The sequence below is a fragment of the Phodopus roborovskii genome, unplaced genomic scaffold (genome assembly GCF_943737965.1).
Source record: "Phodopus roborovskii unplaced genomic scaffold, PHOROB, whole genome shotgun sequence".
In the NCBI taxonomy this organism is placed as follows: domain Eukaryota; kingdom Metazoa; phylum Chordata; class Mammalia; order Rodentia; family Cricetidae; genus Phodopus; species Phodopus roborovskii.
Genome location: NW_026125444.1, coordinates 14,654,817 through 14,669,128, shown reverse-complemented (window position 1 = coordinate 14,669,128; position 14,312 = coordinate 14,654,817). Strand labels below are relative to the sequence as shown.

General features: G+C 42.8%; 1 protein-coding gene across 1 annotated transcript in view; it reads right to left on the bottom strand.

Annotated features, from left to right (window-relative positions):
* Snd1 (staphylococcal nuclease and tudor domain containing 1) overlaps positions 1–14,312 on the bottom strand; it is a 395,467-nt gene that overhangs the window by 163,475 nt on the left and 217,680 nt on the right. The window contains exon 14 of the mRNA XM_051175794.1: positions 2,078–2,150. Coding sequence (XP_051031751.1) covers positions 2,078–2,150 — 73 coding nt within the window. The remainder of the gene's footprint in view (positions 1–2,077; positions 2,151–14,312) is intronic.

Sequence of the window (14,312 nt, the reverse complement as noted above, 5' to 3'; positions counted from 1 at the left end):
ACCAGGCTGAGAGGCAGCATGTAAGAGAGGAGGCAAAGTCAGCACTGAAGATTTTTGGATGCTATCTTCCCAGGGCTTAGGAGGAGGACCAAGGCAGCACACTTTTACCTCACCACCTTCCTTAGCTCCTCACTGCCAGCACAAATCTAGAACCAGAGGGAGAACTTGGGCTACTGAGAACACCTATCCTCAAGCTATTGGTTTTTATTTATTTTTTTTTTTTTGGGGGGGGAGGGGAGATGCAGCTCATACTAGTGTTGTTTACTAATTTGTTTAAAATAGGTTTTTAGTCTTACATGACACAGTTTCCCAAGGTTTAATTACTCATCTCTGGAAAGGTCCTGGAGGGTGAGTTTTACATAAACATTTCCATAGGCAGATGGCCCCCATGCAGAGGAGCGTCATTGTGCTTTACAAAACTAGTATTTATAACATGTCTTCCCCTGCAGCTGAACAATCCCCGAACGGCCTTATGACACCAACCTCTTCAGCTAGAGAACAACATTAAGGAAAATATTGTTGAGACTACCACAGCACACACCTATAGAATTAATAATATATACATTAGAATAAGCCACAGGCTAGGCCCCAGAGAAAACAGGCTGACTAATAGAGTACTAGATGCATCACCCCTGGCAATAACAAGCCTTCGTAGATGTATGCTGACACTAGCTAATGGCTGGAAGGTCATCAACAGGAAGTTTCTTGACTGCTTAGGATTCTAAGGCATACAAATATATGCATGGATACATGCACGCACACACACACACAAAACCAAAAATGTGTCATTACTGTATCTCACCTACAAAAGACTATAACTTAGAGACTACTAGCTCACATGAAGTAGACAACCCTCTTTAGTCTGAGCTAACTGGCCAGGTTGAAAAAAAAAAAAAAGTTCACTGGAGTCCCATTGCTTCAAATAGGTATGAGGACAAACCCACAAAGGAGATTTGACCAAACACATCTAGAATAAGCTATCAATATGAAGAAGAGGAAAGTCTGTGGCCAAGCATGTGAACACAGTGTAAGTTCTTCCCTGTGGGACCAGGCTGAGCTCTAGAAGAGTTTGCTTATACCGGTATGATCTGCTTGAGGTCCAGGGCACATTCCTTGCAAATTCAAGCTCTGATGCACTAATCCTTTCTCCTGCAGCTGCTGGTGCAATGTGGTCCTCCTCGCCTATGGCACACACCAATCCCCTGCTTAGCCATTAGTGAGCACAGGAGTTGAAAACAACAGTGTGCATCCTGGGTGCCGGCCCTGGTCTCCAAGTGAAATCAACACTCTCATTACTCACCTCAATCCCCACCCCCACCTTAGCTGCTATCACTTCATACAAGATGGCACTACAGTTTTCTCTTTCCCACCCCCAATGTTACAGTCACAGTGCCTACAGCAGTTCCCACACACAGCAGGCACCCACTAAGTATCCGTGGGAGAAATCCTCGCAACATGCAGGGCGATGGTCAGACAGAAAATATCTCAAATGGGCATGGGCAAGTCTTCATTGCAAAACGGTGCTAGGGACACAGTCTTTTGAACTTCCAGAAGTATTTATCCACCTATTCTTCTATATATTGTACAGCCACATAGTCCTCTGTTTTGTCCAGCTGACAGACAAGCTGTGAGAAAGGACTCATTAAGAAGTCACAAGTAATTCTTAGATTTTCTCTCATAACTTACACTTGACATTTTACCATGAAGACTTTTCATTTACAGAATAAAATAGGTTAAAAAAAAAAAAAAAAAACCCTCCAAGAGCTAATTTTACTTCAGTATACAAGGGAAGTATAAAGTATCCTTTAAACTTATAATAGTGAAAAACAGAGAAGCAACACAGAGACAGCTCAGGTGAAGAAAGGGAATAGAGGTTTGAAATTATCCTTTTCCATAATGTAAACTAGAAGCATGGCAGGCGCCTTAAAAAATACCCTGGAAAATTCACATTTAGAGCCTGAAAAGCACAGAGCTACAGAGCTACAGAGAAGACAGAAGTAGAATCTTCTGGTGAGTAGGAAGCACGCAGGCTCTTGGAGGCTCTGAGCCCACAGCTGGATTCAAGGGCACAACTCACCCCAGAAATGTCAGCAACTCGGTGGATGGGCACTTCCTTCTTGCTGTGCAATCCTTTGCCATTCTTAATAGCTCTGTAAGGGCAGAAGAGAGAAACCCATTAAGATAGAAACCAGGCCAGGAAGGAGTGGGGGGGGGGTAATGGGAGGAGGGAAAGGAGCGGGGACTGTTGACATAGGGTATGCCACTACACAAACCCCAGTACACACTGCTGAGCAGCCAGCCTGTGAGGGGCAGGACAGTGGAAGCTGCTCTTGTCACCGGCCCAGTTACCAGTCCTTGGCTGCCAGTTTCAGCTAACTGTGCCTGGTAATCAGAGAGCTCCCTTGTTTCCAAATTAAAGGCATTGTTCTGGGCACAAAGGAAGAATCAGCTGGAAACTCACATGCCTAAGAAGCATAAGTAATAATGTTTCAGTGCTTAATCACACCAAAGAGTTTAAATGCAAAATATGTAGCTAGTGTTCCAATTCTAATGGAAATAAGTTCCTCCCAGGTAAAAAGATAAGTTACCTGAACCGAAGCAATATTGTACAGAAAAGCCATTTAAGACTGGGGAGGAAATCCGTGAGTACTATATAACTTCTTTAACCGATATTAAGCTTTGTTCTGATTAGCTGTGGGGTGGGAACAGCAGGATTTCAAAGGGCACTCTGAGATCCACATATCTGGCTATGGGTTGGTTAGTAACAACCTCCCACCTCTTAACTACCCAGCATGACTGGGCATCGTTACTGGTGTAACAGGAAAAGCCACAGTGTAGAGCGGGTTGCTTAAGTCATTAAGTCCTTCCACTATAAGAAGAGGCCCATGTGGGTCCTGCTAGCTTCAGACCTCAGCACAGTTCAGGGGTCCCGACTCAGGCCTTTGTAGGGTCTCTGGGTTCTAAAGGTAGTGTGGAGAGAGCTGCTAGAGCAGGACCGAGGTTGTGTGTGGACCGTCCTCCTAACATCTGCACTTACGGGGTGGCAATACCTCTCTAAAGAGTTAATTCTCAGGGGCGCAAAACTCTTTAACCTAACCTCAACAAACCACGTCATGGAGGCACTGCTCAGCACCACCTAGAATGTGACACTTCTTACCTGGCTGTAGCTGCTGCTTTGACAGTTCAGTAAACTTCTCTGCCATTCCAAGTACTCTGTCACTCACTCTACTGACTTGAAATGCTTTTCAAAAACAAAACGGAAGCTTTCCTTTTTTTTTTGCATGGCTGTTTCCACCAGTGAACGGCGTGTGAAGGAGAGACTCTTAAGTGGCATAGCTTCCTGTGAGTGAGTAGTTCAGTGTTTGTGGCTGGTACAGTGCCTGTGAGTGGTATAGCTTAGTGTAGGTGAGTGGTATTGTACCTACAAGTTTGTAAAAGGGGGCGGGGTTAATAGTGCTGTGGTTGTTTTTTTTTTTTTAAATTATGGCTCTTGTAAAAAACATCAATAAGCTCATGGGTTCACCAAGATGGATTTACACAGCATTCTTTCGGTGATTTATGGGTATCCTCCCTATCTGGAGTGAATAGATACCTATTTTTAAAAATTATGTTCATGTGTTTAATATGTTTGTGTGAGCATGCACACATTCAGAGGTTAAAGGGCAACTTGGGGAGTACTTTTTTTTCTTCCCCTCCTCCCACCATGTAGGTCTAAGGGATAGAATCTAAGAAGGCCATCATGTTACAGCAAGGAATGGGATCTGCCACTAGGAGACATGCCCTGTTTCCTCCCATGAAACTTAATTTTTGTCAGGCAGACTCACCATAAAGTACTCTTTTCTTTCTAGTATTCCCATCTAGTGCAGACCCTAGGAGCTGCCAAGGGGTTTGTAAGGATCTATTTATCCTACTGGGTCCTGACTCAGAAGGACATAACTATTTCTTTTTCTTTCTTTTGCTTTTGGATGCTAGCCAGAGTCTATGTACGCTTTGAAACTCCGCGCGCTTTGGGCTTTCTTATTCTTTTTTACAAAGCTCCAATCCCTGCCATTGGGCTGCCTCTTATCTTTTCCATGAGCCTCCTCTGGTTAGCTGAAGAATTATAGTTTTTCTACTGCGCGTGTGTGCATTTTCTTTTAAACCCTAGTTAGTAAATTCTTCTTGTTCTTCTGTTTGGGTGTGTTCTTAATGTTTTCATTAAAGAGATTAAGAATCCAAGAGTGGACATCCAAATTCCTCCACATTATATGGTGGGGCAATAGGAACTCTCCAGATTTCTAATCCTTCTTTCCTTCAGTTATATCTTTTCATATATGGAGAAAACAAACCTGTAGCTACAGACCTAGAAAGAATCCATCAGGTTTGGTGGAAAGCACCTTTACCAGCAGAACCATCACACTACTTTACCTGCTTTTATATACTTGCCCTCCCCTTGGGTGTATAAGCCAGTCTACTTTCTACTGTACACTAAGTACAAGATTAGCAGGAGAAAAGACCATATACACGGTCTATTTGATATGCAACTCAAAAGAAGGCATTTCAAAGTCCCTTGCATGCCAAAGTTACTCTTGAGTTGGAATCAATTGCAAATGGTAGAAGTACTTCCTTCACAATTGGTCTGCTACCCTTCAGGATCCTGTTGACAGCCATTGACTAGGGCTGACCATCAAGGACAAATTGTTTCTATTTCCTATGATTTGCATCTAACAGAACAAGAACATTTAGATAGAAACCAATGGCTAGAAGCCACAGATGAGGCACTTCTACCCTCTAAACCCCCATTTCCACAACCTCCCATCACAAACAGACTCTCCTGACTTGGCCACTTGTCGAATCAGTCTTCAGAAGGACTGGCAAACTGACTCCCATCTGGAAGCATCTCACTCCCAGAGAGCAAGGCGAAGAGGTTTTCTGTATGTTCACCAGGGGTACTGGGCGCCTGAAGATGTCTTCTCTCCCAAGAAGAACCATCAAAATAGATGACTATGCCCTCAGAAAGGGTAGATTCATGTTAAAAGGCTGCTGAACCGGTAGCCTCTCCTGGACCGGAGAATAACTGGTATTCATGAAGAAGAATCCAGAGAACAAATTAGAAAGCTAAGCAAAGGCACTGAGGCATACTAAACTACAATTGTGCTTTCTTTCTGTGACCCTAAATCTGGAACTGAACTAAGGTGAAACATGCAGCTACCAAAGTGAAAATAGGAAATGTGGACAACAATGTAGAAGAAACATTGGAAACAAGAGTTCTTTAAAACTAAGTCCTAAAATCTCTTTTTTCTTTAAAGTCAGTGCAAACAAGATATGTTCTGCTTTGTTCCTAAAGGGGGCATATCAGGCACTTCCTTGCATTCAGGCATCGATTCTGAAAAACCTTCAGATAGGTTGTTTTATGCTTATGATATGATGGTTAAATTAGATAAATTTCTAGCATGTTTAAAAAGTACCAGTGAAGAACTATAACATCGGGTCTGCTTTTCATTATTTAGAGAATATTACTTTTTTGTAATCAAGTCCATACAAGACCATACACACTTACTACTACAGTGTGCTATCTGTGCATGCATAGAAAAAAACTCCAGTTTAATTATTTCCAGACCAACATGGCTGTCAATTTCTGTTTGGTACCAACTAACACAATAAACTGGAATTCTTTTTTCCAAAGTTGACAGCATAACTAGTTCTTAAAAGTTCAAATTACTACTCATACAGATATTTACTTATACTTACATAAAAAGACCAGTAATGGCAGGATATTACGCATCAATCGAATAAAGAACTTTTTTGGGTAGAACATCCTATTCTCAGATTCCTGTTCAATCTATGATGCTGGTACTACGATGCTGGCTACCAGGGAGGCTGAGCCCAGGAGCTCAAGACTAATTGGGCCAGCATGACAAGACTCCATTCACAACAAACAAACAAATGCCAACTATAACATGCACATGCACACTTAAAAAGCACCAACAGACCTGAAACTGCTCTTAACAATGAGAGGAAAACTGACCATTCACAGTGGGTAGCTGACTATTCAGGTATTACCAGTCAGAGAGCACATGGGACTCAATCACAAAGCTAGAAAGATTTTTAAGAAATGAATACAAGGACTCATTCTAAGTTTCCTTCGCTGAGCAGATTTACTTTGGATTTTGTTCAGTTACTGCCGCAAAATGACCCATGAGCCATCTCTAGCAAATTCCCTTTGCCTATCATAGAGAAGAGCTACAGAGGGGACATGTCTTAGAATAAGAATCTGGGGTCACTAGTCTGGGTAAGGGCCAGACCTATATTCTTTGCAAAGTAGTAAATGCCCTTCTATCAGGGTTACAAGGTCACCCACCAGGACGGACTATAGGACATTGTATATATGAAATCAAGAGCTGGGCTCTGCTGAAAGCTAGGTGTATTGCCCTGACGTCATTTCTCAGTGTCGTTCTCCCTGGCTATCCCATTCAATCCTCCTTCTGGGGCAGAATTCTGAGATGCCGGTGAGAGGGTAAAGGTGCATTTCCACCCACAGATCCCTGGGTGACATGGCACAATGACACCTTCCCCCACATGGCCTTGCTCTGCAGACCACTGCACAGCTCTATATCCCCTTTCATTAGTCAACGAATGAATGACTTCTCCACTTCTGCCTCTGCCTCTGCTTGACAGGTACAGCCTCACAAAGGAAGGCTGGGGTTGAGAGCAGCCAGGAGAAAGGAAGCAGTGTGGCAGAACACAGCCTGTTCCTCTCAGAGGCTTTATTCTCTGAGACGCAGCAGTTCAAGGCCAGGAAAACCAGCAGCGTCAAGAATGGACAAAAGCTGTCACTGGCCAGGAAGACCTGGTCTACAGCCAGATACAAGGAAAGGGGTACCAGGGAAGCAGAGGGATGAAAACCGTTTGGTACATTTCTCCTGGGCCTAGGAAGACAGGTGGGTGCTACAGTGTAGAAGATGATCTTTATCCAGGTCGCTGGAGTAAGTAGTCTTTGTTTAAGAGTAAGATATGGACTCCACACACATTAGAGCTATGTTCCTCCCGCTCCAAGGAAAAACCAAGTGCTTTGGGAAAACAGATGAGAGCTGTGACAGCAACATCATCCTCAGTGCCTGGGCACACCAGAAACGGGACCTCCCTCAATGTCAACGCACAGGAACAAAGTGTGCTCTTAGTTTTTGTGCTTTCTAGCACACAAAAAGCTTTCCAGGAATGAGTTCTCAGCAAGGCAGAAGTTAGTGCTACAGAATGAATCTAAACTAGGTAAATCAACACACCCATACTAAGGTAATTGCTGTATCCCCAAGTCAGGGATGGCAGATTATTCTCAACAAATATTTTTGTTAAATTACAATTTTTCAATAAATTTAAAGTATTTGTTGAAATCGTAAAATGGGCCATGAGGTGGTGGCACATGCCTTTAACCCTAGAACTTGGGAGGCAGAGGTAGGCGGATCTTCAAATCTACACAAAGAAACCCTGTCTAGAAAAACCAGAAAGTTAACTTAACACACAAACAAACAAATAAATAAAATGGTTGTTGCACAGTGAGTTCTTACTGTGAGTACACAAGAGTTCAGCACGGGCACTCGTGATATCTATTATACTTATAATTAGTTACATGAATGTTCCTAGAGAGTAGTAGTCTTTTGTAGGTTTGTAAACAGGCTGCTTTCACACGTAAAAAGATCCAAAGACAATATATAGTAGAAAGTAAATGTGACTTATGACAGAAAGGATAAGTAGCAGGAAGAAGATGGAAGAGAAAGGACACAGTGGCAAGGGGTCAAGAATGCATGAACACGACTCAGCATCAGTATTTGCCCTTTAACTATGTGTTTCTGGTTATCAGGTGACAAGATGCCTCTCCATTCTGCTTGCTTTATCTGCTATACACAGCACTTTCTTCTTTCTTCACAGTGCTTACTTTCTCCGTTAGCAACCCTCTTGGTTCAGAGGGGTTCAGGGTCCAGCCCAAGACAACTACATAAATACTTAAAATAAATTCATTGTTATCTTTGATGGTGAACTTGAATTCTTTACTGCTGACTACCATCGTGACTCCTATATCATCATTTTACTCCTCTGCTTAGATCCCAAACAAAGGCAAAGAGGAAACTGAATGGAAATCCTTTGTTGTTGTTGATAATGATGATGATCCAATGACAACCAAATCCAGGACCTCATGCATGCTAGCAAGTGTGGTACCCTAAGCTAATGTACCCTTACTCCCAAAGAGAAATTTTTATTCTCCCAGTTTACTTTCACAGGCACCTACCATGTAGTTCCAATTATATCTTCCTATGATTTCCAAACCACGGCGCTTAGCCCAATTAAGTCCATTTTCTCTCATGTACCCTACATGTGAGCCTTGCTTCTCTTCCACCTCATCTGCCCTTCTGGTTCTTCAATATAAAATGAAAAGAGTAGTCATGAACTTCGGAGCTAAGGAGATGGATCAGTGGTTAAGACCATTTATTGCTCTTGAAGAAGATCAGAGTTCAGATCCCAGCCCTCAAGTCAAGTGGCTCAAAGCAACCTACAACTCTAGTTCCAGGGGGATCCAACACCCTCTTTTGGCCTTGGAGGGCAACCCATGTGTATATACATACATATAAATAGGCATTAAAAAAACATCAACACAAAAATAAGACTTGTCCTTTATCTGCAGCCACAGTCTCACAAACAGGTGTCACAGCTAAGCAAGATGTCTCATGCCTATAATGCTAGCCTTGAGAAGGTAGGGCCATCCTCAGCTATGCGTAAGTTTGAAGACAGCTTAGGGTACATGAAACCATGCTACAAATAACAACAATAAAGTAACAAAAACCAAAAAAGATCCTATTTTTTAAAAAGCTGGTATATCAATAATTCTAAAGATAAATCTGGATTTGGAGGTCAGGTAGTTTCTATGTACTTCTCTGAAATGGTAGTGAAATTATATACACAAACACAGTGTGTGTATGTGGAGACAGAATGTGTGTGTGTGCATGTGCGTGCGTGTGCGTGTGTGTGCACATGCACGCACTTAGTATGGAGCTGTAACTGTCAACAAACAAATCTGCCTGTCTAGTCTTCCTTCCTACAGTTAAAATGCAGCCCTTGTGGGTTAGTTAGGATAATGTCCTTAATATTTGTTATAGCACTTAACACAGATCTGTGCTCTCATTATTACAGAAACACAAGGCCATCAAGTTCAGTTAAAGTGTGCCTAGTAAAGCCGAGGAAATAAATGTTGTTGTTTCCACACCCCAGCCCCCACCTCTTTGTTTCACTATATAATTCTTGCTGTCCTAGAACTTACTCTATAGACCAGGCTGGCCTCAAACTTAAGAGATCTACCTGCTTCTGCCTCCCAAGTGCTGAGATAAAAGGCATGCAGCACCATAGCCCAGCAATAAATGCTTATGTAGAATGTTGAAGATATTTCGTATTACAGACATGGATAGTGCCAAAGTTATTGAAGGACAACTACTTGAGGCTTCTGGCTCCCGTGGATGCAGTATCGTGCTCCAAGCTCTAGGGCAGAGTACAAAGAACCACATCTCCCCCTCACATCCCAGGGCACTGGATGGGCAGAATTTGCACAGCAATGAGAGGGTGCAGAGCTCAGACCACAGTCGACAATAAACAGAACGACCTGATTGTGGTGATAAATGACTTAGAAAGAAGTAAAAAATAATCTCAACAAGAAGGTTACAAATCAGAACAAAGAGAACAGAAAGCCTAACCCTCCAACCCCTCTTACTGTCATGAAACACATTGATGGATATGACGCTTCCACATGAACCAAACACAGATTCCTGAAACACCGTCACAATAAACAATCCCTGTGGCCTTTCTACTGGTTTCCGGGCAGCTGAGGAAGCAACAGGGTCCTGCGTTTCAGAGACGAGGCAGAGAGCAGGTACAGGTGCAGAATAGCAGGTGTGTGGTGGTGGGAGACCACTAAGATTATGCAGCTGCATTTTCAACAAAAAGAGAGAGAAGACGGAGAGCACACAGACTGCAAATGAGGAAATTGAGTCCCACGGTCTAGAGAGGTGGGCGGACTAATGAGTCGATAGATATTATGAGGCAGCGAAGCAAATAACAAAGAGCTCCAGGTCATCCTCTCAGCTAAAACTAATATACGAGAGAAATGAAGGCACATGCTATTGTGCGAGGCATGAGAACAGATCTGCAGAGAGAGGAAAGGGGAGAGAAGGGATTAGGAGCCCACAGCAGAGGGATGGGTGTACCGCCGCTGAAGATAAGCAAACGCTACTGGTCCCAGATTAGGATCAAAGGAGTATTGGTGCTAGGTAGAAATAAATGGTCATCAGGAATCAAAAAGGCTCAGACAGCAGATTACTTAAAAGTGTCTTAGTGACACTGCTTTATATTTTCTGCTGTTCTGATCACAAAGTCCATTAGAAAAAATTAGGGAACAATGACACATAATTCTATTCTACTGTCTTCTGAGTGCTAATACACACACACACACACATCTTTCAATTTATACTTGGAAAAAAAAAATGGTACCACTGTGGATAAAGTTTTGTGGTATTTTTTCCGTAAGAAATGATTAAGTGATCACTTCCCTGTGTCATTGGTTCTACAGTAAATCCATCTCATGGATCCATGGTTTATAATTTAATCAATGCTCTATTGCTAGATATTTACAATAGAATACTTTGCACTTTCTGTTATAAATAATGGCACGAGGAACAACTTTTAAATAAAGTGGTGGGAAGTCTGTGAGCTATTTCCTAAGATAAATTCAGAGGTACGGGAGGCACTGTTCAGAGCGAGGAAGGAAGAAGTGAGGAATCTTTGTGCCTCCTTCCCCAGAGGAACCTGACGGAACACGCTGGCTTCTATGGACACTGGTGGTGAGTACTCTTCAATTCAAGTGAGTCTTACATGCATGCAGCTCACTCTCCAAATATATCTTTGCTTTTGCAGCTATTTACTTATTCATCTAAATCATCTATAAATTGTGAATTCTTGCATTTATCACAATAAACTTGATACAGTACGTTGCTTAACAAACACAAGGCAGTTTTTATATTACTGTTTAAAAATTACACCTATTTATTTATTATGCAGGGGGATTAAAAGCCAGTTCTGTCCCCCCTTCCACCATGTAGGTCCAGCAAGCATCTTACTCACTGAGCCATCACACCAGCCCAGGTATAGAAAAATGTAATGTGTCTTTTGACTTGGTGAAAAGCAACACATCTTTAGCACAGGTTTTAGAAAATGCTTTTTCAATGTAAGGTATGCTGACTTGAATCTGCTGGCATCCTCTGGAGGGTTAGCTCTGCGAACCTGAAGCAAGAGCAGGAGGAATGGGAAGTAATCCTTCTCAATTTCTGAGTCCAGGCAGGAGTGGGAACAGAGGCAGCTTAAGATAAAATAGAAATGCATGAGGGAGGTTACTAGGAATTGAGATGCAAAGAAGCAGGCGAGTGAAAGAAAGCTATGAAGTGGATTCACAAGCAGCTATAAAATACTATGCATTGATGGATCAGTGTTTAATTACCCAAATTATCACCCTTCTAAGAGATTTTCAGGGATTATAACCAAGTAGGCTAGGGATAGACCTAATACAATCTCAGGTCTCAGAACCACTTGTCACCTAGCATTGCAGAGGAGCTGGATCAATCAAGCATCATGGCACCCCGATCATTTTACATCAGTCAGTAGCTGGTGGAGGCTACTCAGAAGTGACAGGACTGAGGAGCCAGAGACTGCATATGAAGGAGACCAGAATCAAGAGGAAAGAGAGAGTTAAGGCATGAGAGAAATTTAAGCTTGTCTGTTCCATGCTTTGTTCTCTTTGCTTATAACCATGGTTACAACTGCTAAAGTAATGAAGATTAAATCTGCCATAAAAGGTCACATAATGGGATTTGCTTTACAGTGGTCAGGAATTGTTTACAGCTGTGTTTCCCAATTAGTGATCACTTCACCATTACAGTTTATTTCAGATTAAAATTGTGTTCACCATGATGATCTTCAAATGTGTCAATGTTCTCTGGAAAGACCAAGAACACAGTTAAGGGGACAACAAGAAGGCAAACAATGGACAAGCTGCTCTGAAGAGACCAGCTGCATGAGCTGGAAGAACGGTGACTGTGATCAGATGGTCCAGAAAGGCGAGCCTGGAACAATGTCCTCCGAAGGAATACAATCAGCAGACTAATGACTGCAGGAAATATTATGTAAGACGTGCTCATTAGCAGCTTAGCATCTGACCATGACTGGCAGAACTCTCCACAAACCTAGCACCCAAGGGAGAAAACAAAGCAAAGGGGCTCCAACCTAGTCCATTGCCCCTCTGCCCCTCTGCCCCTCAGTCGCCAGGGAGCTCTCAGAGGTTACGTCAGAACCAGGGGAGGGGAAGGAAGAGAAGAGGATGAAGGGAGTGAACAGATCCTCTTAATATCCTGAAGGAGAAAACTCATTGGAAATGGAGGCATTATACAGCTCTCCAGAAGTGGCCATTTGTGCTGCCTTAAATGCAGATTGATTACTGCTATTTGGATGTTGAGTGCATCATCTTTTCTGAAGAAAGGGAAAAAGCTAAATTTCCCCACATTCAGCTGTGTCTTCAAATCACTTCCCCACACCAGCTCTTTTAATGCATTTTCCTGTTATCACATCCACTTGCAATAGTTGATCTACCCTTCTCCCCAACAGTGAACCCCCTCCCCCCAATCCCCACCATGTGCTGAAGCCCATTAACAACCTCATGACTGTAACACCAAACTGCAGTCCAAAAATAGGGTGGGGGAGGGTGCACCTCCAGAGTTCAAAGGAAAGGAAGCCAGAAAGCTGTTTCAGAGAAAGGCCACTCTCCTCTCTGGCTGCTGGTTTCCAACTTGCTCCGATATGAGGTAACACAGCCGGCGGAAGAGACAAGGCAAATATTCCTCTGCTTCTGCTTTCTATGATGCTCAAGCGAAAATCCAGAAGTACCTTGGTGTTATAGGGACTGGCGAATGATCAGGAAAGAGAAAAGCTTCAGGTAAAAGCTGTTCTTAACACTGCTCAATGGCTCCAGTTTTATTTAAAGAGAATTTTCACTTGTTGAGGTCATTAGATTCAAAGTGAGAGATCTTGGTTTATTTAAAGCTGTACCATTAAACTGTTGAGAAGGTAAGAACACAGGCTGGACAGAAAAGACGAATTTCAAGGAGACATCCTCGTGGGAAAATTTAATAGACGTGAGAGATGGCAGTGTTGCTAATAAATAGGATGAAAAAAGGAAGGGCTAAGAAAACAGCTTAGAATGGAAAAGAGACAGGAAAATGGCAATATCCAAGGCTAGTGCTCAAACTGTGTAATGCCCATCCTTCCGAGACCACAGGCTTTGTAAAGGGTTCTATCTGTCCTCCTTTCTGTTCAACGCTATCATTCTCAATGCCTGTGACCCAGGGCATACTTAAAAGAAAGAGACTAAAGAAGGGAAATGAATGCAAAACCATCACAAACAAGAAAAACAGAGCCGAACAGCTCTTCCTGACAGCAAGATCTGCTGATTAACTCATGCCATCTTTACCTTGTGATAGGACACAGGAGTTCTAACACTTCAAAATCCACAAATATTTTCAGGGCACACACAATTTCTACACTAATTTTCCTATGGGTGTTCAGTGATGATGTTTGCTGCTTTTTCAGCTCTAGATCTTCTTTAACAAATTGGAGATATGTCATACAAGCACACCGATTTCTTTCATTTATGAAGTCATGATATTTACATTGCTATCTATCTGCCTGCCTGCCTGCCTATCTATGCACCTACCTGTCTATCTACTTGTGTGTGTGTGTGTGAGTGTGTGTGTGTGAGAGTGTGTGTGAGAGTGTGTGTGAGAGTGTGTGTGAGTGTATGTGAGAGTGTGTGTGAGTGAGTGTGTGAGTGTGTGTGTGTGTGAGAGTGTGTGTGAGAGTGAGTGTGTGAGTGTGTGTGAGAGTGAGTGTGTGAGTGTGTGTGAGTGAGTGTGTGAGTGTGTGAGTGTGAGAGTGTGTGAGTGTGAGAGTGTGTGAGTGTGTGAGTGAGTGTGTGAGTGTGTGTGTGAGAGTGTGTGTGAGTGTGTGTGTGAGTGTGTGTGAGTGTGTGTGAGAGTGTGTGTGAGTGTGTGTGTGAGAGTGTGTGAGAGTGTGTGAGAGTGTGTGTGCGAGTGTGTGTGTGTGAGAGTGTGTGTGAGTGTGTGTGTGAGAGTGTGTGTGAGAGTGTGTGTGTGAGTGTGAGAGTGTGTGTGAGAGTGTGTGAGAGTGTGTGTGTGAGTGTGTGTGTGTGAGTGTGTGTGAGAGTGTGTGTGTGAGTGTGTGTGTGTGTG